Consider the following 26405-nt stretch of genomic DNA (forward strand, 5'->3'; position numbering starts at 1 on the left):
TACTGAGCCAGTTCTCAGTATGAGCTGTGTTCAGAATAGATGAGAATTCAGTCTCCCTTTCCACCCCGATTTCCTGTGTAATGTGTCCTGGCAAACAAGATGAGAGACCTCCAAAGTAAAAACATGAGGCAAACCAACAGCATTGTGCTGTCTAAGCCTAAGGAGGGTGCTGTAAGCGCAGGTGCAGAGGAAAAGAGCCATGGATTCTGACAAGAGGAAATGGCAGATTCCACTAAGGAGGGAGCATCTGAAGGGAACCTTGAAGGACGAGCAGAATCCTGAGGCATCGCAGAGGGGGCTGTAGGGTGTCCCAGGCTCTGGCGAGGATGCTCACCTTCCCTGGCTTGGATTTCCTGATGTTTCTGTCCTGAGTGGTGCAGCCTGTTTGCTGTGTTTGCAGATATCGTAGCTGAAGAGGACCCAGCTCCATGTGCGTTCTCAGGGAACGGACGCCAGTGTACCGCCAATGGCACGGAATGTAGGAGTGGCTGGGTCGGCCCGAACGGAGGCATCACCAACTTTGATAACTTTGCCTTTGCTATGCTCACTGTGTTTCAGTGCATCACCATGGAGGGCTGGACAGATGTGCTCTACTGGGTAAGTACCCTGGGGAGAGAGTTTGTGGAGGGTTCTTTCCTTGGATAAGTGAGTTTTATGAGCTAGAGCCACTGGAGAGGTGGCTGGAAGAGAAACCCTGAAGTCAGTTATCTGGGAAGGGAAGCAGACGCTGTCTTTACCAGCAGCCTTCATCATCCTGCTCCTCGAGGGCCTTAGTTTCAGTTGCAGGAAGCTGCTGCACGATGTTGGCTTCTGGCTTTAGTCTTCCACTCCCCAGTGCTGCCTGAAGACCTGGTGCCAAGGGTGCCCAGTGGTCCCCTTTGGAGGAACTCCAGGAAGCCAGGGCTATCCTGATTCAACTCTTAAGAGAGCCAAAGGGTCACTTTCCAGGTAACGAGGCTCCTGGACTGCCACAGGCTAAAGTTAATCGTTTATACATCAAGGCAGGTTGTTCTACTAGATCCTAAAGGGAAGAAAGGGAATGTAAATCGGATCCCTTTAGTGCTTTCCGTAACTCAGTATAACCTTAAACCCAATGTGAGTGTCTCCCATGATAATATTTCCTGTTCTTGTCTTTAGTATTACCATAAATTGGGCCAGCACAAACCCTTAGCTATCTTCTTTTCTATTTGAAGCTACAGAGCTCTGGCAGAAAGGGTAGGAATGGCACGTAGACTTCCAGGGCTGGTGGACCCATCCAGCCTGCCATGAAAACAGCTGGACGCTCTTTCAAGGCGGGGGTCTGATTCCTCTTGTTCCCGATAGAGCCAGAAAGATTTGCTACATAAAAATAAGTGCTATAGTATTTTAACAGCCATTTCCCAGGGCTGAGTTTGTTTGTTAGAATGTAAATAAAGCTCACAGAAGTTTAGAAATTGTTTTCCATGGTATAAGAGTTGCTGGTAAAGACAGCTAACATGTAGATTTTGAGCCTAAATCCAAGTCCAAAGGGGAGTAACCAGGATTCCAATCATGAGTTGTTAAAAGGAAATTAGTAATAAAGTACTTCTGAAGTCAGCAGCTTTTAGACAGAAGGCCTGTAAATTGAGAAGTAGCTTCTGATAGTTTCTAAATTTTAGATACTTTTTAGGATTTGCTGTTCCTCCATAACTTCAGAGACTGTAACAGATAATGGTTATAAATAGGTTTTTGCTTCCCTTCGCCAGCTCACAGGATTGTAGATGTCCCCATATATTTAATATTAGGCAAAGAAGGTATATTTTTACCTTTAGTCCCCGAAGTGAGTCTAGTTTGATGAGGTTTAAGCATCACCAACACGTTATATCTTGTTTTTCCTACTTCCCTTTCTTTTTCTGATTGTCATAGGAGTGTGAGAGAGAGAGAGAGTGTGTGTGTGTGTGTGTGTGTGTGTGTGTGTCTGTGTGTGTGTGTATGTGGGGGAGGGGGGTATGCACATCTGTTATTTATATTCGTAAAACAATGTCTTTTCATGAAGAGGAAGGAGGAGGGGGATGGTATTGGCTGAGCCAGGGGCATGGCTCCCGTATGCAAGAGGGCCCTCAGGTTAGGTGAAGCATTCATTTTTGCTATTATTTCCTAAATTGCAACTTCTGGTCAGATTAGTTGAGATCTCAATTCCAGTCTTCCCTTGAAGTTTCTCATAAATAGAAAAAGCATCATCACAATAGCCCAAACTCTGCTATTTCCCCTCCCCAGACAGTACAGAATACAACATTTTGATTTTTAAAAAATCAAAATCTGTGACTTGTCTCAGCTTTGTTTTTCTCTCCATTGACATGGTGAATTGTCAACTGTGGATCCAACATACCTTGACTAATGAACAATTTTATACTTTATGTTATATTCCCGCACATCGATTCTCACAATTTTCCTGTTGCCAAGCAAGTGTAAAACCTGGGAGTAGATGATTAAAGGAGAGGGAACTTCAGGCTCCTGGAAACAAAAGTTTCCACTTGCTTTCCTGAGAAGGTTTAAATATCATCTAGGATGATATAATTATTATTTTTATTATTAATATGACAATCACATGGTTAATAATTTGACAGTATAATTGCATTCTCCATGAATTACACAGCATTTTTATTCTGGTGGAGGATCTCAAGTCGTTTATAAACTTTATCCCAGTCTATATCCCTTTATAGAAGATCTGGGATCTTGAAGATGGAGACAGTGGAGTAGAGACCATGGAACATTCCCTGGGTTCTACAGCAAATGGTTGTGGTCCTTGATCTAGAACAGAGGTCTGCAAATCTTTTTATAAGGGGCCACATAGAAAATGTATTTGGTCTTGCAGGCTCCATGGTCACCTTGGCAACTATTCAGCCCTGCCACTATAGCTAGGAAGCAGCCATGGGCAATACATCAGCAAATGGATGTGGCTTTATTCTAATCAGACTTCATTTATGGACCCTGAAATTGAATTTTGTGTGACTTCTCTGTGTCATGAAATATTTTGTTTTTGATTTTTTCCTCCACCAACCATTTCAAACTGTAAAAATCACTTTTAGCTTGAGGCCATATAAAAGCAGACAGCAAGCTGGATTTGGCCTGCGGGTCATGCTATGGGAACCCACTGGCCTAGACTAGAACCCAGCACTCTTTCCTTGGCATTCTTCCACCTGTCAGCAGTTTATGAATGCTTCCAGAACACTAGGGGGCAGCTAAGTAATGTCTTCCCGACTGTTCTCTAAGATCTTACTCTCTGAAACACATCAGGATTGTTTTTAATTACCTGTTGATTGTATTTATTAGCTCATCATAGAGACAGGCAGGGGCCAAGGAACCAAGCCTTCCTAATATTTCATGGGCCACAGTCAGCTGGAAGCCACACCACTGTGATACGTAGCAGGACATCCCTGCCCAGCACGGTGCCTGGCACCGAGCAGGCACTCAATAAACACAAGTGATGGGCATCATCCTTCAAGTGTACCAGGCATATTGCCTCATTAGTGTAGATGTGCCATGTTTGAATATCTATTTTTATCTACAACTAGGGCATAAAGGGAACATCTTGGGAGATAAAAAGAGATTAGATTTTAAATATTGACTACAAGCACATTTCTGAATCCTTTAGGTGTTTACATATGGTGGACAAAGTCTTTGCAGGGCATTGTTTTGCATCGAGTCAAGTTTATATTCAGTCAGCTTTCTCAAGCTCATTTATGCCTTGCTTCTCCCTAGCGTCTGGAAAATGTCTGGCAGGGTCTTGAGAAGGGAATTACGGGTGGGTCCAATATGTAAAAAGGCACACTTAGAACAGGACTATTTGGATGTGTGGGAAGTGGGATCATTAAGTTCTGGCGGAAAGAAACCTATGGTAGAGTTCTTTGATAAAGTGAGTTCCATAAATATAACTGAGCTGTTGTTTGACCCACATGTAAGTGTTTGTTGCTCACAGAGGCAGCAGGGTGTAGGGCAGGGGAAGAGTGCTTGTTTAGGCTGGTTGTGTGACCTGGAATAGGTCATGGAACCTCTCTGGGCTTCTCAAGATGCAGAATTAAACTTACATGATTTGATTTTTCTCTTCAACTTGGAGGAAATTTTTTTCCCTTCAATTGAAAGAAGTTGTTTTTAAATGTGGGAAATAAAAAGTATTGGTTTCAGGAGACAGCTATCCAGATAATTTCTGGTGTCTTGCTTTAGCACTGAGCTCTTTTCTCAGTGCACACTCCTACAGAGGTGCTGGCTGTCAGACCTTCACAAGAAGTACTCATGGTCAAGCTGACAATCTCCTTCATCCAGGGCACCTAGGAAGTTTCTCAATAACCAGCCGAGGGCTTGCCTTTTTCTTATTGCATGCTCTGGGGAGTTAAAACCAGTATACCAACTTTCCAGAAGTGTTTTCAGCAGCTAGAAAAACAGCCTTGCATTGGTCTATAACTTGAGACATGAATATGCATTTCAGCCTTTTATTTTTATTTTGTTTAATTTTTTTGAGATGGAGTTTTGCTCTGTCGCCCAGGCTGGAGTGCAATGGCATGATCTCAGCTCACTACAACCCCTGCCTCTGGGGTTCCAGCTCCCAAGTAGCTGGGATTACAGGTACTTGCTACCACGTCCAGCTAATTTTTGTATTTTTAATAGAGACGGGTTTCACCATGTTGGCCAGACTGGTCTTGAACTCCCAACCTCAGGTGATCCGCCTGCCTTGGCCTCCCAAAGTGTTGGGATTACAGGCATGAGCCACTGCACCTGGCCCATTTCAGCCTTCTAAAAGAAGGAAAACTGAAGCTAAAAAGAAAACTCCTGGGCACCAGATGACACCCCTTGATGACTTTGATACAAGATTTTAAAAAATTTATCTAAATTGAAGTCCTTCAGTGGAAGCCAGTTTCTTCATTGTTGATAAAGACCATATAGGCAAAATCCCAAGCAGTCTTTATGTGGGTATTTTTGGGAACAGCGTGCATGTTCTGATTTTTCTTTTGTATATGTTAAGATCTAAGAAATGCTTGGCTCTGAAAAGGGACTTGGATTGAGAAGGGTTCACTGGGAGCAAGACTGGCTCTCAGAGCTGAAGCTTGTCTCTTTTGCCCCACCTTCTGACTTCGAGATTTGGAATCTCCAGTGGACTGTGTTCAACTCCAGCCTTTCCCTCCAGGCCTCTACTGTCATTCCAAGCGATACTTCTGATTTGAGCAAATGTGAATCTGATGAACACCTACTCCCAAGAAATTAAAGGGTTTTAAATTTTTTAAAGGAAAATTGTCCCTCCTAAGTGGAGAAGACAGCCGTTACTAGAGCCATTCTCTGGAACAGCAGACTGAGGCCTGAAGGAGGGTTGGTGAAGCAGATGGCTAAGCAGATGACGGTTGCTGGGGTCACGGAAGAGTGAGGTTTCCTGATGGGAGCCCTGGACCTGTCCGCCCTCCTGTCACCTTGATGGGCACCTTCTCCCCTGCTGCATGCACCTCTGTTCCAACCCAGAGGGAAACAAGCCCAGATGGGGCTCTGTCTCAGGTGCTGACCCAGGCCAGGCACAGGCCACCACACCAGGCAGCCAGTGTCTTCATCTATGGGGTTTTCAGTAAGTTTAGTGGTATAGTTGCTCTGGATGAATTACCCTCTGCCTTCCTGTTGAAATTAGTTTATCCAACTTAATTAGATCAACAATTGCAGCCACGGCCCAGGCTCGTTCATTACTCTAATTGCCAATGTAAGATGTGCAGACTGATATGAGTTCTGTTAAGCACATCAGTTTTCATGTGGCCAAACAGGTGTTTCATAAGGGATTTAATGCCCTCTCCCTAGACTTCAGCAACAGATGTTAGGTAATTTTTTTTAATGTTCACTTTCCCTATTTGGCTTCTGCATGAGGCAAACATTGTGAAGTGCACGAGCCTCATTCTATAAAGCTAAAACCTGGAGCCAGATCATGTGCAAAAAAGCACAGGCTTAACACCCTGAGGGCTTGCACCTGCAAGGCAAGAGAGATGGCTCTATCCAGACTGTTCGCAATTCCTATTGGCTGGAAATTCTGGGTGTTATGGCAGGGTCATACCTTGGGTCATCCATTCTGTCCCCTGACTGGTCCTTAACACCTCCTTCCTGGGAAAGGTGTTTGCTGAATTTAACACTGACCTGTGCTGGTGGAAAGTTCCATCCAGCTGTGATCCTTAAAGCACCTGTTTGTTCTGGCTTCTCTTGGCGGGATCTGCCAGGAAGACTGTGTTTGAGTGTGCAGCATGAGCTTGTCCAGGAGTAGGGGAATGGGTTCCTCAGGCCACACCCTTTCACCTCGAAACCCAGTCAGCTCACAGCTGGAGCCAGTCTCCCAAGGGGGTCATCTAGATCAAAGCTAAGTGTGGAGAATAAGGGCTGCTTCTCCTTTCTGTGGGTTCAGCTAAGAAAAAGCCCATTCGGGCCGGGCGCGGTGGCTCAAGCCTGTAATCCCAGCACTTTGGGAGGCCGAGACGGGCGGATCACGAGGTCAGGAGATCAAGACCATCCTGGCTAACAGGGTGAAACCCTGTCTCTACTAAAAAATACAAAAAACTAGCCGGGCGAGGTGGCGGGCGCCTGTAGTCCCAGCTACTCGGAAGGCTGAGGCAGGAGAATGGCGTGAACCCGGGAGGCGGAGCTTGAAGTGAGCTGAGATCCGGCCACTGCACTCCAGCCTGGGCGACAGAGTGAGACTCCGTCTCAAAAAAAAGAAAAAGCCCATTCTGCAAAGAGCTCCTGACTATATGTCAGCTAGTTGACCTTGAAAAAATTATTTTTTGCATTCGTTTTGCTGCATTCATTTTGTTTGCACTCACAGGTTGCAGATAATCCAGATGTAAAGTGGGTTTGGTTTCCTTGGGTAGGTTGGCTTCCAGTAGAAGGTTATTTTAGGAGTTTTTAAAAAGAGTTTATAGAGTCAAATGGTGCAAGTTTGTCTCTATAATTAAGACTTTTCCACCATCACAAATTTTAAACACAAAGTCTAAAATCTTGGGCAGTATAGAAAATAGGTTCTAGCTAAGCACTAGTTTTGTCCTCTACCAAGACCTTTCCTGAAAATCACGTATCAAGACAGTTTCCTGTAAGAAAAAGCCAAATCCCAGCTGATTTTCCTTCCTGGGGCCAAAATCTGCTATTATTCGGCTTGAAAGCCTTGATAACTCTGTGTGTATGTGTGTGTGTGTGTGTGTGTCTGTCTGTCTGTATGTGTGTGTGTGTATTGGGAATATGTGATGAATGTGTGTTGACTGCTGTTGTCTCTGATTTGGTTACTGTTGTTTCTGATTTAAATCTAAGTAAAGTTTAATTAAATGTATAGAATGCTATCTCTAATGTGACCCTCTCTCCTTACTGAATTCTCTTACTAACCCACTCCTATGAGACCATCTTATTTCTTGCAGATGAATGATGCTATGGGATTTGAATTGCCCTGGGTGTATTTTGTCAGTCTCGTCATCTTTGGGTCATTTTTCGTACTAAATCTTGTACTTGGTGTATTGAGCGGGTAAGCTACACCTCTTTCATCTTGAAAGCAGAGTCCTGAGGACAGTTGCCAAGACCACACAGGCTTTGCTGGATGAGGGCCGCCAAGAGGGGTTGCCAGACATTTTATGTGTCCTCTGAGATGCTTTCTTTTCTGCTGAGGCTTCCCAAATCAAGCTGTTTCCTGGAACCTCACCAGGCTTCATGAAGGAGAACTATAGAACGATTATTGACCAGAAATTAATCAGCATTGTTGCTTGAGATTTAAACAATTTCCATTGCTTGCCCTTTTTTGTCTGTTCTAAAATGAGATACATTTATAATTGCTTTATTTGTCTGGATCCAAATAGAATGCAGATTAATTGTTATAAAATGGTTGCAAAATGAGCTGGATTGGGTGGGCTTTTGGTAGGCCCCATTTGTAGATTTCAGCAGCTGAGCTTGTCCTTATTTGCAGGAAAAAAAAAAAAGAAAAAAAAAAAGGAAGGGCCTAGGCCCAGTCCCTGTCCTAGGAGCACTAACCTTCAGCAAAGCACTGAGAGGTCTGGCAGCTGCAACTGGGGCTCTGCTCTTTAGCAAATGGGTAACTGATAACTGATCTCCTTACATTTTACAGGTAAATGATGCGATAGGATGGGAATGGCCATGGGTGTATTTTGTTAGTCTCATCATCCTTGGCTCATTTTTCGTCCTTAACCTGGTTCTTGGTGTCCTTAGTGGGTAAGCAGTTGGATCCGTGTTTCACCTTCTCCTGCTGCCACGTGTGAGGCAACTCTGCGTGTCTCCCAGCTGCTCCCTGACAGCTTCTCTGCATGTGTTTGGACTCTGATGGCCCCTCAGTGTGTTGCTTTTGGATTGAACTGTGATTCTTTCTCCCTGTTTCTGTCTGTGAGATTCTGTGTTTCCGATGCTTGCCAAACACTGTTAATTTAATGAAAACGTTCCCCCGAAGCCAGTCGTGTTAGTATGTGAATGTGTAGAGGTCGATTACAAGTGAGTTAAAGGAATTCCAGCCTTGGTCTCCCCAGGAAAGAGGCTTTTGTCCCTTGTAATTTTGTGTCTATTAGTACATAACCTGGCCCCTTTAGGTCACCACAGTGCATTATAAATACTTCCAGGGGAGTTTTAGATTTTACTGTGAAGGAGAAATAAGCCTCAAGCACATAAATACTGTACAGTTTCAAAATCTTCCTCAGATTGGGATTATTAGCTTGGTTTTCTAGTGCTGTCACTGTGAGAACTGTCCCTGTGATTCAGTTTTAACCATAACCTATAGAATCCTTCTCTCAATGCAGAGTAATGATCGACTTTTGTGCACACGTTTCCCATGGCCTTACAGAGACCGCATCATTCAGTCACCGTTTTTGAAGTTTACGTGTTTATCACTTCCTCTCTATGGATTGACTCTTCACAAAGAGGCTGTAGCAGAGACTGGCCTGGAAAGGGGACTCCTTATGTTGCAGGCTGTGCCTTGCCTGTAGCTGGAGATGCCATCCCAGAAGCCTTGTGGTCAGCCCTGCATCCATACCGCCTCTCAGACACCCCCAGAAGGTGGGGTGCTACAGAGAAGGGAGCCGGGGGCTGTCTGGCTCTCTCACAGTCAGCTCCTTTATATAGCCATTGCCAGGACGTGGGGGGAAGGCAGGATACCAGGAGGCCCAAGAGGGGCCCATGTCTCCCAGAGGAGCCTCTGTCACTGCGCTGTGCCCAGGCACCCTCAGGAAGCAGTGTTGATGGATTTGATTCCAGGCGAGTTTATCTCTTCCTCACTCACTTTATCTTGCTCTTTCCGAGGCTGTATCTCGGGGAAATGATGTCTTCATGTATGCTGAGTTAGTGAAAAGGCTTTAATCGCATTTTTGGAAACACTGCCTTTTCCAGAGCAGAAAGCCGAGTGCATTCTATCCATCTTGGCTTCCTTTCTGCATCTTCCGTGCCCTGGATTGAATGTAGTCAGTTCCACACCAGGGATGCACACTGTCACAGGAAGTCCCTATGTAGAGATGGCCCCAGGGGCCACTGCCCCCCAGAGAGAGAGGTGGTGGCGGGGGCCACATAACCCTCCCCTGCCTGAGCCACCTCCTGTAGATGAGTGGCTCCTCAAGCCTCAGGCCCTTTCACCTCAACGTGAGAAGTGTCTTTCTCCTAGTAAACCTCAGCGGCCTTAGGCTAGGGTTGGACATGTGAGGGTGGTGTCTATTCCTGGAGAAATAACATCGTGTTTGATTTTGCCACAGGAGCTTCCTGTACAAGGTCAGCAGCAATCCTTGTGTGAATTCCTTGGCGCCTCATGTCTCCTAAACCCAGCTAAACTGACGGAGGCCATGGAAACCACTAATTTGAACAGTGCCGGTGACATGCCTTATCTTTTAGCTTCCCCAGGCAGGAACCATTGCCCCAGCAGGCATGATGAAGCAGAGGCAGGAGCCAGATCGTGAGGTGCTTAAAAAAAGAAAAGAGAAAAAGATGGGAGGCGGGGCTTCCCACTATCACAAATGGGGGTTAAACCTGCACCTCCGTGGGAGGTACCCAAAGCTGGAGGATAAAAAAGGTACACTCCTTCATGGAACAACCGGTTTACTCAAATATATTTTGGGGGAAAATAATTTTTTTAAAAAAATATTTTTTCATCAAAACAAAACTTAGATCCCTTATGAAGGAGACTGGAAATGACACATGAAATTATAAAAGAAAAACCCGAGACTTCCCAGCAATTCTAACTGTCAGTGTGTGTTGTGCTCAGACCCCTAGGGGCTGCCCACGACCTCCTGTCTACTCCCCCAGAAGGCCTCTGCTAGGGCTGGTTTGGGTAAAGAGAACCATGTCTGCAAAGCACAGCCTTGCAGCTGTGTTCCTGATTTGGCCAGTATTTCCTGAGATCCTGTAGAGTGCCCGGCTCTGGTCCAGAGGCCAGGGGTGCCAAGATATCTCAGACACAGACAGCGGCCTTGTGCGTAGGCATTCATTATCTCATGGGGTAGCCTATTTTGAAGCAGTGCAGGAGGGCACATGTTCAATAGAGGTGCAGACCCAGAGGCTCTGTGAGCTGCCCTGGAGAGATGAGGAGGCATCTCCCCTGGAGACTGACGAGGGGCTGGCATGCCTCCACCTCCGCCCCCCCAGCAACCGCCTTCCCTCTCTGCCTGCTACTCCCCTCTTACTTTCCCATTGATATTTTTGTTGTTGTTAAAGGAAATTATTATTATTTTTTAAATGTTAGCCTCAAGAGTCTTCATAATTTTTTAAGGGAGCACTAGAGAGGTACTGCCAAACCAGAAGGATATAAATGTTGAGAGGAAGACAATTTATGTTGCATAGACCTCGGGGGACTGTCAGACCAACACAAATGTAATCCCCTAAGCACTGAATTAAAACGCCCTCATTTTAAAAAGGCTGGTCGAGACCATGTGATTGCCTTCTCATGAGGAAATGTTAGATGGTGCTGTGTGTCTTCAAGTCTGTCAGCCATGTGGAAATACCTGTATCTGTTTCTGCTCCTTGGCTCCTTCATGTGTGTGGCCATGCCATCCTATTGTATTCTTGAACAGACGTTAATTTGCACATTGGATTTGGTGTTTATTTGCAAAGTGTTGATGATTTGGGAAAATCTTTGGTTTTATAACATAGTCTTTTTTCCCTCAAGGTAAGTATGAAGTTTATGAACTGTAAACCCTATGCAGCCATGCATGAACATAGATGAATACTTCCATCTCTCGTCACAGTATTCTGTGGGAGGGGCTGAGAATGTCTATGACTAATGTTGCAATTTAACCTTAAGTTGTCATTGAGGATATGCTCCCATTATGACCAAGAATCGGAAAGAATGTCTTCTTTAAGTCTGCAATTCAGACATATTACACGTGGCCTTCTAGAAGCCTGGCAATTTTTCACTTTTCAAATTGTTCATTGAACCCCCTTTTGAGGTTTTCATCTTTAGAATCATGCTAGGTTCCCAGGGTCATGGGCGATAAGCTGGTTGACTCTGCCTCCTTCTCCATTTTAGGACCCACCTGCCACCAGCCATCCACCTATGGTGGGGGTGTCTGAGCTTGCAAGATGGGGGATGCCCTAGGCTCCCAAGATGTGGCTCCAACCCCCAGGAAGGGGGCTGGAAGACTTAGATTCTGTCCTGCCGGGGTCCCACGTTCACTCTGGGACTTCACTGAGTTACCCTGAGCCTTAGTCTCTTTGTCCTTCGGGATGTCAGAGATATCCTGGCTTGCCGTCTCCCACACGGGGTGGTTTTCAATCAGCTAATGACTGTAGAAGTCCTTCTACAAATACATAAAGGGGTTTTCTCATTTAACATATTCTTGTCTTAAATCCATGGGTGTCCCCCACTCGCCTCACTGGGTTAGGTGGGAACAGTGCAGGGTACTCTTTGGAAATTCTGGAGTGTAGCATTTTCTGGATATCCCAGCAGGTGGCCACACTTTACACACACATCAGTGTTGTACTCAGTGTCACCCAAGAAGGGGTGGCTCTGGAGGATGTGGAAGCACTGTGTCAGCTGCAAAGTATTATGCAGGCCTAAATCATTGTTATTAAAGTTATATTTGACAAGGTTTTTGTGCACAAATTGAGGGGAATGGCATTTCTATTACGTAGTGGTTAAGCACACCAGCTTCAGAATCAGACAACCAAGTCTTGAATGTTTGTTCTACCTTTTCTAGTTGTGAGATTTGGGGCAAGTTACTTACCTCTTTGCGCCTTACTTTCCTCATCTGTGAAATGGAGCTCATCACAGTACCAGCTTTGTGAAGTTCAGTGAGGACCCAGTGGGCTGAAGAATGTAGAAGGCTTGGCCCGTTGAAATTATGGTAGTTCAGGAAGGGTGCATCTCTTCCTGGATTTGATGCAAGACAAGAAGCGAATCAATTCAGTCCTTTCAAACTAATTAATAATAGCTGGCCAAGATAGGTCTGTGTTAGTGAAAAGCCCAAGTTATATTTTAAAAATGTTTTATTATATATATAATGACATAAGGCACTGCTGACTAAAGGATATTACTGCATAAACCCCCTCCTGGGCTTGCTTCAAAGAATAGATTAAAATCATTTATAATCTGCTTAGGAATTCAAACCTTTGGTTTTGGCAACATCTTATGAAAAATATTTGAAATACTTTGTTAAGTAGATCTTGTATATTGTTAATAAATGTTGTTATTAAACCCACTCTTATGATATAAAATTGAATGTAAACCCAGCCCAGGTCTGTAAATTCAAAATCATACAAATACAAATTAATTTGTATTCTTGGTGTTCCAGTAAGTTCCAGATCCTACGAGATCACAGGTATCATTTTAAATCAATCCAATTTTGTATTACTGTATGCCTATTTATCTTTAGAAGTTTAAGGGAACATGGATGAAGCGAAGCATTATGGAAAACTGAAGGCGATTTTCAAACTAGTTTATCTTTTTGAATCTCACGTCCTACATTCCATTCTGGCTAATCGGATACCAGGGGCCTAGACAAAGACTCAGGCATGGCTACATTTAGGAAGCTTTGGTTTCCTAAAGCAAAGATTCATGGGATGGAGAGTGTGAAGAGGGAAGATGGTGCCGGTGCCAGTGCGCTGTGGACTGACTGTACTAGAATTTTACATAATGGAATCAGGTTTGGTCCATTTAAATTCATACTAGTAATAGCCAGACAATCTCTGATTTCTTCTACTTGAATGGCGGCTCAAGAGGCAAAACACACCAATAGATAGTAGTTGTATTACTTGTGAATATTTTCTAAGTGGAGACGTATCCTCTGAGAATAGGCATTCTTATACATTTTTCGTGACTGAGATTAGATTTTTCTCTCATTTGGCCGGGCACAGTGACTCATGCCTGTAATCCCAGCACTTTGGGAGGCTGAGGCAGGTGGATCACCTGAGGTCAGGAGTTTGAGACCAGCCTGACTAAGGTGGTGAAACCCTGTCTCTACTAAAAATACAAAAATTCGCCAGGCATGGTGGCACATGCTTGTAATCCCAGCTACTTGGGAGGCTGAGGCAGGAGAATCACTTGAACCCGGGAGGCAGAGGTTGTGGTGAGCCGAGACTGCACCATTGCACTCCAGCCTGGGCAACAAGAGCAAAATTCTGTCTCACAAAAAAAAAAAAAAAAAAAAAAAAAAGAAAAAGAAGATTTTTCTCTCATTCAACACTTTACCAGCATCTACTGATAGAAAATGGACAATTGAATTTCCTCCAACATATATATACCTCTGATGTGTCTGCATTGTTAAAGAGCAGGGTAATTGCTTACAAAATTGAAAAGGTTGTTAGTGGGGTCCTGGGGTAGCCAGCATGTCGGTATGATTTGTTACCGTATTCAGAATAAAACCACACTGTAATAGTGAGTTAATTCCATATCTTGGCCAACAGAGAATTTTTGGCCAGTGGCTACTAGGGCACACAGAAGTCCAGTCTAAAAGCAACAGTGGAGGACTCTTTGTAGATAGTTCATATGATTAAAAAATAACTTCCTGTGTGTTGTAGTGACGATTAAGCTAAAGACATGCTTAATGATTACTTGTAGCAAAGTACTTCCCCACATTTAGCTGGGTTTGTCTTTGGTTTGAAGAGGCTAATATGTGAAAGATTTGTTTACAGTTGGATGCCCCTTTTTCTGAACCATGAAGTAATATTGTGGATGGGGTTGAATGCTGAGGTTAGGGTGCCGGAAAGATTCAGGGTCCTTCAGTACCCTCACGTGGCTTGGCTTTGGTAGAACAAGAAACTAAGCTCCGATTTGGCTTTAGAGTGCTAAATTTCCTTTTTCTAATAAAGAACCTAGCTAAATATTTATATATACTTTTGAACACTGAACTTTCTTGTTGCAGAGTTAACAGCTGTTGGGGGTAGCTGACAGCTGGATCCTGGTGCTGTTGGTACCATGGTACCTGAAGTGCACAGGCTGGTAGCCACACCTGACATTAACAAGTGAGTGGTAACCTCTCTGCCGCTGGCTCGCAGCTACTGTTTCCATAGAAATGGCTGTCGGGATCAGTGGAAACGAGGTAAGTGAAAGTTTTCGCTGATCCTTGTTTCCATCAAGCTGACGTCTGTTTCCCTGGCAACAGCAGTGGACAGCAGCCAGGCACTAGCAACAGATTCAGTAGAGCTCTCACTTGTCAGCTGTGGCTATCATCTGTTCCTGACCAAGTTCTTTTTTTTATAATGTACAGAAAGACCTCTGAGGACCCAGGAGGCACCTCTGGCCACATGTGCCCTCCTGGACGCTCGTTTTGTGGATGGAGAGCTCTGTGCTGAGTTGACTGCTCTGTCCGCAGTTCCCCCTCCACCTGTGCTCTGGGTTGTTGATGTGCAGGTTAGAAGAGGGAGGTTGTTGAGGGTATTAGTGTTGCAGGGGAGGCTGTTGAATCTGTTGATCTAAAATCCTAGGGGAAGAGAATTCATTACAGTGCTTTCATGCACAGACCCAGTTCTTTATAAAGCTGTTGCTACCTTAATAGTTGAAATTAAAGCCGTAATTTTTCTGTGTTCCCTATTCAATTGGAGGCATTAACAATTGCCATTACTTTTACAATGAAAAGGATATTTAGGAGTTTAATAATTTGGTTTGTGAGAAACAAATTGATGATTGTCTCTAAGATGCTACTGTCAACGTTATGCTTCTTTTCTCTTTTGTGTAATATTCTTTTACAGGATGGTAAAATTGATTTTACAGAGATCAAATATTGGTATTGCAGGGCAGCTTGGTATACAAAGACCAGTGGATCTATAGTGTAGGGAACTCTTCCCTGTTAAAGTTCAACAGTTCCTTTTCTGGATTTTGTTTTAATACTTCAACAGATGTATGCACCCAAGCCCTAATTATCCTCCGCCCATATGAGACAGCATCCACAGTGCTACAGAGCAAAGGAGAGTCACTGTTACTGCCCTGGTGTGTGAGATGAGAGGCATGGAATGAGGTGTTGGTTTTAAGCCCTTATTGATACCATTTATTAAAGAGATTTTCTCTGGAAAAAACAAAACAGCTTTGGTATTCAGAGCTGTATTTTTGAGAAGCAAATGAGCATAAAAATCCCCAGTCTTATGAGAATTTAGATCGGCTGCTAGAAGAGCATTGGAGAACTATGGATTTTTGTCTTCGGAGGGCTTTCTGGATGACTTTGTTCCATAGCTCTCTGGAAATAGGGCAACTGTGCTTGGCCTGGAGGCAGTTGAATTTGATATAACAGACGAATAAGAATAAGAAAATCCTGCTGGATCCTTTTTTCTCCCTCTCTCTTAACTTCCTAAGAATGACTTATTCATTTAATGAATTTTTTTTTCAGTTCCTACACAGTGGTAGATGTACGCCAAGTGCCCTGCTAGGCACTGGGGTTACAGTGGTGGAATATAGGCACCGGGTAGGCACCAGGATTACAGTGGTGGAGTGTAGGTACCGGGGTTATGGTGGTGGGATGTAGGCACCGTGTAGGCACCGGGGTTACAGTGGTGGAGTGTAGGCACCGGGGTTATGGTGGTGGGATGTAGGCACCGCGTAGGCACCGGGGTTACAGTGGTGGGATGTAGGCACTGGGGTTATGGTGGTGGGATGTAGGCACCGGGGTTACAGTGGTGGGAAGTAGGCACCGGGGTTATGGTGGTGGGATGTAGGCACTGGGGTTACAGTGGTGGAGTGTAGGCACCGGGGTTACAGTGGTGGGAAGTAGGCACCGGGGTTATGGTGGTGGGATGTAGGCACTGCGTAGGCACTGGGGTTACAGTGGTGGAGTGTAGGCACCGGGGTTACAGTGGTGGGAAGTAGGCACCGGGGTTATGGTGGTGGGATGTAGGCACTGCGTAGGCACTGGGGTTACAGTGGTGGAGTGTAGGCACTGGGGTTATGGTGGTGGGATGTAGGCACTGGGGTTACAGTGGTGGGATATAGGCACTGTGTAGGCACTGCAGTTACAGCGGTAGAATGAAATGGTTTCTTTCTTCATGAAGCTTATATCTAATGATGGAGGCCAAAATGACAATTACAAACCTGTGTAAATGCTTTGAAAGAAAGGTTCATGTGCTGTGAGAGGGTTTAACAGGCACAACTGCTGTCAGTTTAGTGGGTAGGAGCATCCTGGAAGTGAAGAATGAGTAGTCACGGTATCCAGGCAAAGTGGGAGAATAGGCTGGGGCAAGGGTATTCCAGTCAAGGGAAAACCCACAGAAAGGAGATACAGTAGGAAGAAGCAGAGGATGCTGGAGGAACTGAACGAAGCTAGGGTGACCGGAACTGGGGGAGCTGGAGGTGGAGGCAGATGAAAGGAGAGAGACTGGCTGGCAGTCTATGTCACATAGGACGTTTAGACTGTGTCACAGGTTTTGGTCATTAGCTGAAGGGTAAGAGAATGCATGGATGAATTTTAAGCAGGGAGTGGTATGATTCAGATTTACATTTTCTAAAAATTATGCTTTGTTCTCATATCTTCAACTTACCTTAAAATCCTTCAAAAAGATAAGATGAATTAATAGATTATCCATCTATTAATAGATTATGCATCTATTAATAGATTATGAATTAATAGATTATGCATCTATTAGGGGGATGCAGAGATAGGTGATAAAAAAAATGTAGCAACTGGGTGCTGTGGGTTGCACCTGTAATCCAAGCGATTCAGGAGGGTGAGGTGGAAGGGTTGCTTGAGGCCAGGAGTTTGAAACCAGCCTGAGCCACATAGCGAGACTTTGTCTCTGGGGGGGGAAAAAAAAAAAAAAGTCTTTTTAGTTAGGTGTGCCTATAGTCCCAGCTACTCAGGAGGCTGAGGCAGGAGGATCGCTTGAGCCTAGGAGTTTGAGGCTGCAGTGAGCTGTGATCATGCTTCTGCATTCCAGCCTGGGGAGCAGAGTGAGACCCTGTCTTAAAAAAGAAGAAGAAGAAAAGATAGCAGGTATTAATTATGGAATCTAGGTGGTAGGCATATGGGTGTTCATTGTATAATTGTTTCTACTTTTATGGATGTTTGAAATTCTTAATAAAATGTTGACTGTGGCTGCAGTAATATGAATAGATTGGATAGATACACAAATGGATGTAGAGAGACCAGTTTAAGGCTCATATAATCTGCTTCCAGCCACAACATACTAGTGCTACCAAACTGGACCTTTCACCATAAACAACTATACAAGACTGGGCAAAAAATAGGAAGCAACTCTTTTCAGAAAATGGAAATAGGATGTACAGGATTGCAATCCCTACGAGAAGGGAAACACATGAGATAAACTGCAGTTGTCCTGGCTTTCTGCCTGGAGACAGTTTTAGAATTATGGCAGAGAGGCAGAGCCCAGCAGAGAACGATGGTCCACTTGCTGAGGGGTCAAAGAAGAGAGTTCAGGGCTGCTAAGATGGCTGGGATTTTCAGGGCAGAGTATGGGTGAGAAGTATGCAGAGAAGGGGCTCCAGTAATCAGAGTAGAGGTTCTCTGAAATCTGACCATACGCTAAGCTGCTTCTGTGCCAGGTGATACTTACTGAGGTCAGGTAGAGAACAGCTAGTAGAATGCTGTAAGTGGTTGGAAATCACTCCATGCTGGGAGGTACATGGTTCTGCTCAGCTGTAGTGGAAGGACCTAATTGAATACATTGGGTACCGAGACTTCAGAAAAGCCAGGCTTTAGGGTTGGAGCTACTTTAGCCCTTGAGTAAGATACTCTAGACCTGACTTAAAAAGCGTAGAAACGAGTTTCAAAAGGATCAGGCGAAATGGCCAATAAATTAAACACCTGCCAAAAAAACAAAAATCAACATTCGTTAAAGGAAGAGACCAAAGCCCAGACGTTCCCAAGATGTTTTTCCTCATGACCAAAAACTATAAGACATGAAAAGAAGCAGGAAAGTATTCATGATCAAGGAGGGAAAATTCAGTAGAAACAAAAGATGACAGGTGTTGCAATTAATAATCGAAGACTTTGAAGTCTACTATGAGCCCGTTTAAAGAACTGAAGGAAAAGAGGCCGGGCGCGGTGGCTCAAGCCTGTAATCCCAGCACTTTGGGAGGCCGAGGCGGGCGGATCACGAGGTCAGGAGATCGAGACCATCCTGGCTAACACGGTGAATGAAACCCTGTCTCTACCAAAAAATACAAAAAAACTAGCCGGGCGAGGTGGCGGGCACCTGTAGTCCCAGCTACTCGGGAGGCTGAGGCAGGAGAATGGCGTAAACCTGGGAGGCGGAGCTTGCAGTGAGCCAAGATCTGGCCACCGCACTCCAGCCTGGGCGACAGAGCTAGACTCCGTCTCAAAAAAAAAAAAAAAAAAAAAAAAACTGAAGGAAAAGATGGACATAATAAAGGAATAGGTAAATCTCAGTAGATAAATAGAAACAATAGAATATCTGAAAAAAGTAGATTGGACATTATAGAAAAAGTCAGTGAGGGCTTAGTGATCTCTAAAACAACAATAAGCAATCTGATGTATATGAAATTGGAGTCACAGAAGAAGAAGAAAGAGATTGAGTAAAAATTTTAAGATAAATAAAGCTGATTATGTTGCAAGTATTGAAAGCTAAGTTAATAGATCCAAGAGGCCCAACAAACCTCAAGCAGTAGAAACACAAAGGGAACCACTGCTAAGCACATCAAATTTAGATATCTGAAAGTAAAAGATACAGAGAATTTTAAAAGAAAGCAAATGGGAAAAGGCACATTACGTACCAGGAGAAAATAATAAGAATATGCATCTACTTGTTTGCAGATGTAGTGCAAGTCATAGGGCAATGGGTGACATCTTCAAAGAGGTGAAAGGAAAAATGATTCTGTATGAAACAAAAATACCCTTCACAAAAGAAGGAAATAGAAAAACTTTCAGGTAAACAAAATCGAAGAATTGGTCACCAACAAATTTGCACTCTAAGAAATGTTAAAGGAGGTTCTTCAGGCTAGAAGAAAATAATACCAGATAGAAACGTTAAATATCCACTTTAAAAATGAGGAGCATGGCTGGGCACGGTGGCTCACACCTGTAATCCCAGCACTTTGGGAGTCTGAGGCAGGCAGGTCACCTGAGGTCAGGAGTTCAAGACCAGCCTGACCAACATGGAGAAACCCTGTCTCTACTAAAAATACAAAAAAATTAGCCGGGAGTGGTGGCACATGCCTGTGGTCCTAGCTACTCTGGAGGCTGAGGCAGGAGAATTGCTTGAACCTGGGAGGTGGAGGCTGTGGTGAGCTGAGGTCGCACCACTGCACTCCAGCCTCAGCAACAAGAGCGAAACTCCATTTAAAAAAAAAAAAAAGAAGAAGAAGAAGAAAGAAAAAGGCATCAAAATGGCAAACAAAGATAAAAGATTTCTTCTCATTTGTAAATTTTCTAAAAGATAATTTAAAGTAATAACAAGGTGTTATGGGAACTGGAACAAGTCAAAGTAAATTATAGGATAACCATACACAGAAGATAGAAGGAAGTTAAATGGAGCGTCACTGTGATAAAGTTATTACATTTTGAAATAATATGAATTCATGGTAGACTGTGAGAATTTAAGGGGTGCATATGATAATCTCCAGAGTAATGACTTAAAAAGGTTACTAAAAAGAAGAGATAAAATGGAATATTAAATAGTACTAAATTATCCAAAATAAGTCAGAAAAGGAAGAAAAAGGAGCAAAGAACATATGGTACCAACAACGAGATGGTAGACAAACCCAGTTATATCAATAATTGCATTGGATGAAAATGTGCACAACATTTTAGTTAAAAGATAGAAATTGTCAGACCAAGTAAAAATGTAAGATGCTATAAAGACATGGATTAAAAATAAAAAAATGGATGAACTGTACTAATCCACACAAGTTGAACTTTAGCATAAGGAACATTTCCAGAAATAGGGACATTTCAGAGGTAGACATTTTATACTCATGAAAAGGTCAATTCATTAAGAAGACACAATGATCCTAAATGTGTTGGCACCTAAATACAGCTTGAAAGTACATGAAGCGAAAGTTGTTAAAATTAAGTGGAGAAATTGATAAATCCAGAAACACAGATGAAAAATTTTATCATTCCCTCTCAATAATTGCTAGGTTAAAAACAGCAAGTATAGATAATATCTAGATTATATTTAGATTGGTTAATAACTGTCAGCCAACTTGACCTAATTGATATTTACAAAATACTATATTCAGTAATTGTGGAGTACACATTCTTTTCAGAGCACGTGGAACATTCACCAACATAGACCATATCTTGGCCATTAAAGTCTCATTAAATCTCGAACAATTGAAATTTTACAAAGTATCTTTGTTCTAATGGCAGTAGATTTAAAACAGAAGTTAGTAACAAGCTGTCTGTTAGTAACAAGCTGTCTGTAAACCTTCCCAAATGTTTGGAAATTAAATAACCTATAACTCAAAAAATAATAAAAATTAGAAAATATTTTGAAACTGATAAAATCCAACTGGGAAATTGTATGATCCATCTAATGCAGTGCTTAGAGGGACATTTATAGCTCTATCAGTAAGGAAGAAAGGTTTAAATTCAGTGATCTACATTTCTATCTACTAATCTAGAAAAAGAAGACCAAATAAGTCCAAGGTAAGTAGAAAAAAGAATAACAGAAGTAAATAAAATAGAAAACACAAATTATAAAGTTATTTGGAAAGCTTAATAAAAATTGATAAATCTCTAACAAAACTAATCAAAAAAGGAAAAAGAGCAAATTACCAGTTTTAGAAATGAAAGGGGAGATACCACAGATATTACAGACATTAATAAGAGAATAAACTGTTTTATGACAAATTTGGTAACTTAGGAGAAACAGGCAAATTTCTTGAAATATGCAACCTACCAAGAAATAAATTGGGAGAGTCTTATATTTGCCTTTTTAAATGGAATTGAGAATTGCAAACCTTTCTCAAAGAAAATTAGAGACCTAGATGAGGTCAAAAGTGAATTAAGTCAGCTAATTTAGAAAGAAATTATACCATCCCTAGAAATTATTTCAGGTAGTAAAGTTGGAGGGAGCATTTCCCAACTCATGAGGCCAAAATCTCAATACCAAAACTTTACGAAGACATAATAAGAACAATATCCTGGCCGGGCGCGGTGGCTCAAGCCTGTAATCCCAGCACTTTGGGAGGCCGAGATGGGCGGATCACAAGGTCAGGAGATCGAGACCATCCTGGCTAACCCGGTGAAACCCCGTCTCTACTAAAAAATACAAAATCTTAGCCCGGTAAGCTTAGCGGGCGCCTGTAGTCCCAGTTACTTGGGAGGCTGAGGCAGGAGAATGGCGTAAACCTGAGAGGCAGAGCTTGCAGTGAGCTGAGATCCAGCCACTGCACTCCAGCCTGGGGGACAGAGCGAGACTCCGTCTCAAAAAAAAAAAAAAAAAAAAAAAGAACGGTATCCTTCATTAATTTGTACACAAAAATTCTCAAATATTAGCAAATAGAATACAGCAGGATGAAAGGAATAATATCTCATGGCCAAGTGGGATTTATGCCAGAAATACCAATTGATTCACCATTGGAAAGTCAAATAATTTACCATATTAATAGAATGAAAGGGGAAATCATATGATCACCTCAGTAAATGCAGGCAACATTACTAACAATATTCTATAACCATTTATAATAACTCTCAGCAAACTAAGAATATACAAAAACTACTTCAGCCTGAAAAAAGAACTATAACAGCATACTTACTGGTGAGAGACAATGTTTTCTTCTTAAGATTAGGAACAAAGTAACCATTTTTCTCTCTGCTTTTATTCAATGTTTTATTGAAAGTCTGAAGGTAAGACAAAGAGATAAAAGGCAGAAAGATTGGAAAGAAAGAAAAAACTATTTCTATTTACAGACATGATTGTCTACATAGAAAGTCCCAATAATTGAACCCAAAACCTGCTAGAATTAATAAGTGAGTATAGCAGGGTGACAGGATACAAAGTCAGTATACAAAATTCCATTTTATTCCTATATACAAGATGCAGGTGTTGAAAATGAAATTTAAAAAATTACAATACCATCAAAAATTATTTATAATAGCATTCCTAATACTTAGGAATGAATATAAGAAAAGATATGGAAGACCTCTATACTGAAAACTGCAAAACACTGATTAGTAAAATTACAGTGCTCTAAATAAATGAAGATATACCATGTTCATGGATTGAAAGACTCAATATTGTTAAGATGTCCATTTTTCTCTATGCATTCAATGTTGTCCCATTTATATATCTCAATAGCCTTTGTTTTAAAAACTGACAAGCTTATTCTAAAACTAATACATATAATTGCAAATGACCTCTAGGGCTTACACTGCTGATTTCAAGATTTACTGTAAAGCTGTAATAAATACAGTATTTGACATAAAGGTAGATTACTAAAACAACTGAATGGAATAACAAATTCAGAAGTTCCTTTGTATGTTCAACTGCTTTTTGATGAAGGTGCTAGAAAAAGGTCATACCAGATGCAAACATTAAACTTGAAATCAATCATAGATCTAATTAAAAAGCTAAACATACAAATATTTTCTAAATAGATTTCTACTCTTCAAAAACTAGAAATTTAAAGGGAAACACACTGGGAGAAAATACAACACTTACATCTGTGTATCTAGAATATGTGAAGAGCTCTTAACAACTAGATAATAGAAGAACAACTCAAAAATTGGCAAAACATTTTTAAACATACTTTACAAAAGAATGTATATGAGTAGCCAGTACGTACACATTAAAGATGTTCTATGTCATTAACCATCAGGGAAGTGCAAGTTAAGAAACTGCTACATACATAGTACAATAGCTAAAATCAAAAAGATGATTTCCAAGTGTCATCAAAAGTACAGAGTAACTGATATGCTCATACATTGTTTATAGAAACATAAAATGATACAACTACTTTGGGAAAGTTTGTCATTGTCTCATAAAACATATACTCACCATATGGCCAAGCAATTCCATTTCTAGTATTTGCTCGAGAGAAATGAAAACCTATGTCAACAAAATGACTGGTACATGAGCACTCATAGAGCCTTATCCATAGTAGCTAGAACTAGAAAAACTCAAATGTCTATCAATAGGTAAATAAGCAAATTGTGGTATAATCACACATTGGAATATTCAGCAATAAAAAAGAATGAAGTACTAATACATTATCAATGAAACTCAGAAGCAAGAAGCCAGAAAGAAAGGAACATATTTATATGAAGTTCTAGAACAGGTAGAACTAATCTATAGTGACAGAAATCAGGTCATTGGTTTTCTGGGTAAGAGGTGGAGTTGATTGGGAAGTGGAATGAGGCAACTTTTTTGGGGGAGGGGTGTTATTTAAAATTTCTACATCTTGGCTGGGACGTTGTTTACATGGGTGTCAACATTAGCCAAACTGTATACTTTGAATTGTATATGTTTTATTTTATGTGTCTTGTACCTCGATAAAGGTGATTTTAAAATACTATTAAAATAGAATTAACAGAGACCTCTGCCTCTAGTGAAGATGGAGTGACAGAACTGGATATACCCTCCCACCTGAAACCACAAAACTAAATAGAGGCAATCTTTAAAACAATGGTTTTCCAGACACTGGATGTTAGGCAATGAAGGACAGTGATCCCTGAGACACAGGAATGCTTGAAATAAGCCCATGGTTGTCCCAGCTTACTGGCTTGAGAGAGCTCCTGGGCCACGTGCACAGAGGGGGATCCCAGGGGAAGCCCTGTGGTCTCCCAGAGTTGAAAAGATGAAGCTAATAGTCTGTGGAGAACAAGGTGGCTTGAGTATGCAGGACAGAGTACCAGGGAGGAGTGAATTGCAGAGGACTCGAGATGAACAGAGGGACTTCTAAGTATTCAGAGTACGTTTTAGCACATGTGTAAGAGAAAACTACCCAAGACTGAAGACAAAATATTTTGAATAGTTTAGAAGTGTTCATCATTCACATGGGTCCAGGAATATTGCCTGTTCCTACCAGCCAATATTGTCTGTTTTCCAGCCAGACTGGAAAATCTCATCACTGGTGGACCACTGGGTTAATTACTCAAAAAGATGTTGCCTCAGCCTTGAGGAAAAATTAGCCCTAGACTGAGTGATGCTCCAGGCTGACCTGACCTAACCATTAAAGCAAGACCTGAAAGGATCAAACTGTTTCATTCAAGTGACTTAGCTGCATTCCAGAACAAAACACAGAAATATTGATAGGAATACAGAAATATCTAGCACTGAATAAGCTTTTATGCCTGGCATTCAATCAAGGTTACCAGGTGTGCAAAGAAGCAGGAAAACGTGACCCATGGTAAGAAGACCCCATCAATTGAAACCCACCTAGAACTCACACAGATGTTAAAGTTATCAGAAAAGGACATAAGAACAGCCATCACGACTGTTTTCCATATGTTCCAAATGTAGAGACATGGAAGATACAAAAAAATTTAAAAATTAAGATCCTAGGAATAAATCTAATGAGAGATGTATAAGACCTCTTCTATGTAAAAGTTTGCTGGGCCGGGCGCGGTGGCTCAAGCCTGTAATCCCAGCGCTTTGGGAGGCCGAGACGGGCGGATCACGAGGTCAGGAGATCGAGACCATCCTGGCTAACACGGTGAAACCCCGTCTCTACTAAAAATAAATAAAAAAAAAAAAAACTAGCCGGGCGAGGTGGCGGGCGCCTGTAGTCCCAGCTACTCCGGAGGCTGAGGCAGGAGAATGGCGTAAACCCGAGAGGCGGAGCTTGCAGTGAGCTGAGATCCGGCCACTGCACTCCAGCCCGGGCTACAGAGCAAGACTCCGTCTCAAAAAAAAAAAAAAAAAAGTTTGCTGAAGGAAGTTTAAAAAGACCTCAACAAATGGAAGAATGTATGTTCGTGGATTGGAAAACTCAATTTGTTAAAATGTCAGAGACCATATTAAGAGAAGGTATGTTTTCTTTGTAATGAGAGGAAGAGATGAGGCAGATATGAGTTGGGTTTGATAGTGGGAAGCTGGGAGTATTCCTGCCTAAATTCCTAATTTCTCTGTAACCGGAAGCAGGGTTAACTGCAGATGGTGAGGGGGTAGGTGACAGTGTAGTATGTCTGAGAAGAGTGGAAAAGGCTCAGAACAGTCGTTGCATAGAATTAGGCAATGATAGGACTAGAGAATCGAGGTAGATGATCAGTAGCATTGAGGTCCTATTGGATTTGAGTCTATTCTGATGTCAGCCTGTACCATTGTGTGACTTTCTGTAGCCATGCTTGGCTGTTCTTATCCAGACATGGAGAAAGGGAAGCTTTGCACTTTTGGCTAACTGTGAATCGAAAAGGAGAGGTCTGCTAGCTGTGAGCATTTTGCAAGCTGTGCATGCATAAAAAGTTAGAAGACTGTTGAGGATGCTAGCAAGGATGTTGCTGAGATGACAGATCATGATACTTAAGGTGAATAAGGAGGAAAGGAGAGACCTAACGGAAAAAATGAAGGCATCAGTGGACTGGAGACTTCAGAGAGGTTAAAAATATTTCTAGTGGGAATAGTTGAAGAAGTCAGCTGGAATGAGAGAAGGTTGTGGTCAGAGAAATGAAGGCTTGAAGTTATAATCTGGTGCGGATGAAGTTCAGTGTGACAGTGAGATTGGGTGGCTGAAGTAGCATGGAAGAGATAGTCATTGGAGACTTGTGGAGGAATTGGAAAACTAGGGTGAGGGCATCAGGGGCCGTTGGAGTACCCCAGGGAGGTTGTAGAATGTGGGATGGAGCAGCAGGCTGGGAGCCAGGAGTGGAAGTCCTCACTTCTCAAGGGCAGCAGAGGACAATGAGGAGGAACCGGAGGAGGGTATGTGGCCCACTGGCACCATCCTCAAAGGATAGGGTTTTCATTGATTTTTATACCAAGGTGGGGGAGTATTGCCCTGGACATGAACCTGGAAGTAGGCTGGGTCTGGAAGGGCTGCAGGGATCACAAAGTGACAAGAACGTGGGACCCCTTTGAAGAGGCTGCAGGTGTGGGAGAGCTTGCTGCTGCGGAGCACAGGG

At 42.5% G+C, this 26405-nt stretch overlaps 1 protein-coding gene across 28 annotated transcripts in view; it reads left to right on the plus strand.

Annotated features, from left to right (window-relative positions):
• Positions 1 to 26405, plus strand: part of CACNA1D (calcium voltage-gated channel subunit alpha1 D) — a 326154-nt gene that overhangs the window by 173856 nt on the left and 125893 nt on the right. For 18 of the 28 annotated variants that reach the window (XR_012431265.1, XR_012431267.1, XR_012431266.1 and 15 more), the window contains exons 7-8: positions 401 to 597; positions 7383 to 7486. Coding sequence is in view for 25 of the 28 variants with exons in the window: in XM_005547396.5 (XP_005547453.1) it covers positions 401 to 597; positions 7383 to 7486 (301 nt within the window). In the remaining 3 variants the exon portion in view is untranslated. Of the gene's footprint in view, positions 1 to 400; positions 598 to 7382; positions 7487 to 8080; positions 8185 to 26405 lie in introns of all 28 variants that reach the window. The other 10 variants (XM_005547395.5, XM_045386045.3, XM_005547399.5 and 7 more) reach the window with 2 other exon arrangements.

This window comes from Macaca fascicularis, chromosome 2 (genome assembly GCF_037993035.2).
Source record: "Macaca fascicularis isolate 582-1 chromosome 2, T2T-MFA8v1.1".
Classification (NCBI taxonomy): domain Eukaryota; kingdom Metazoa; phylum Chordata; class Mammalia; order Primates; family Cercopithecidae; genus Macaca; species Macaca fascicularis.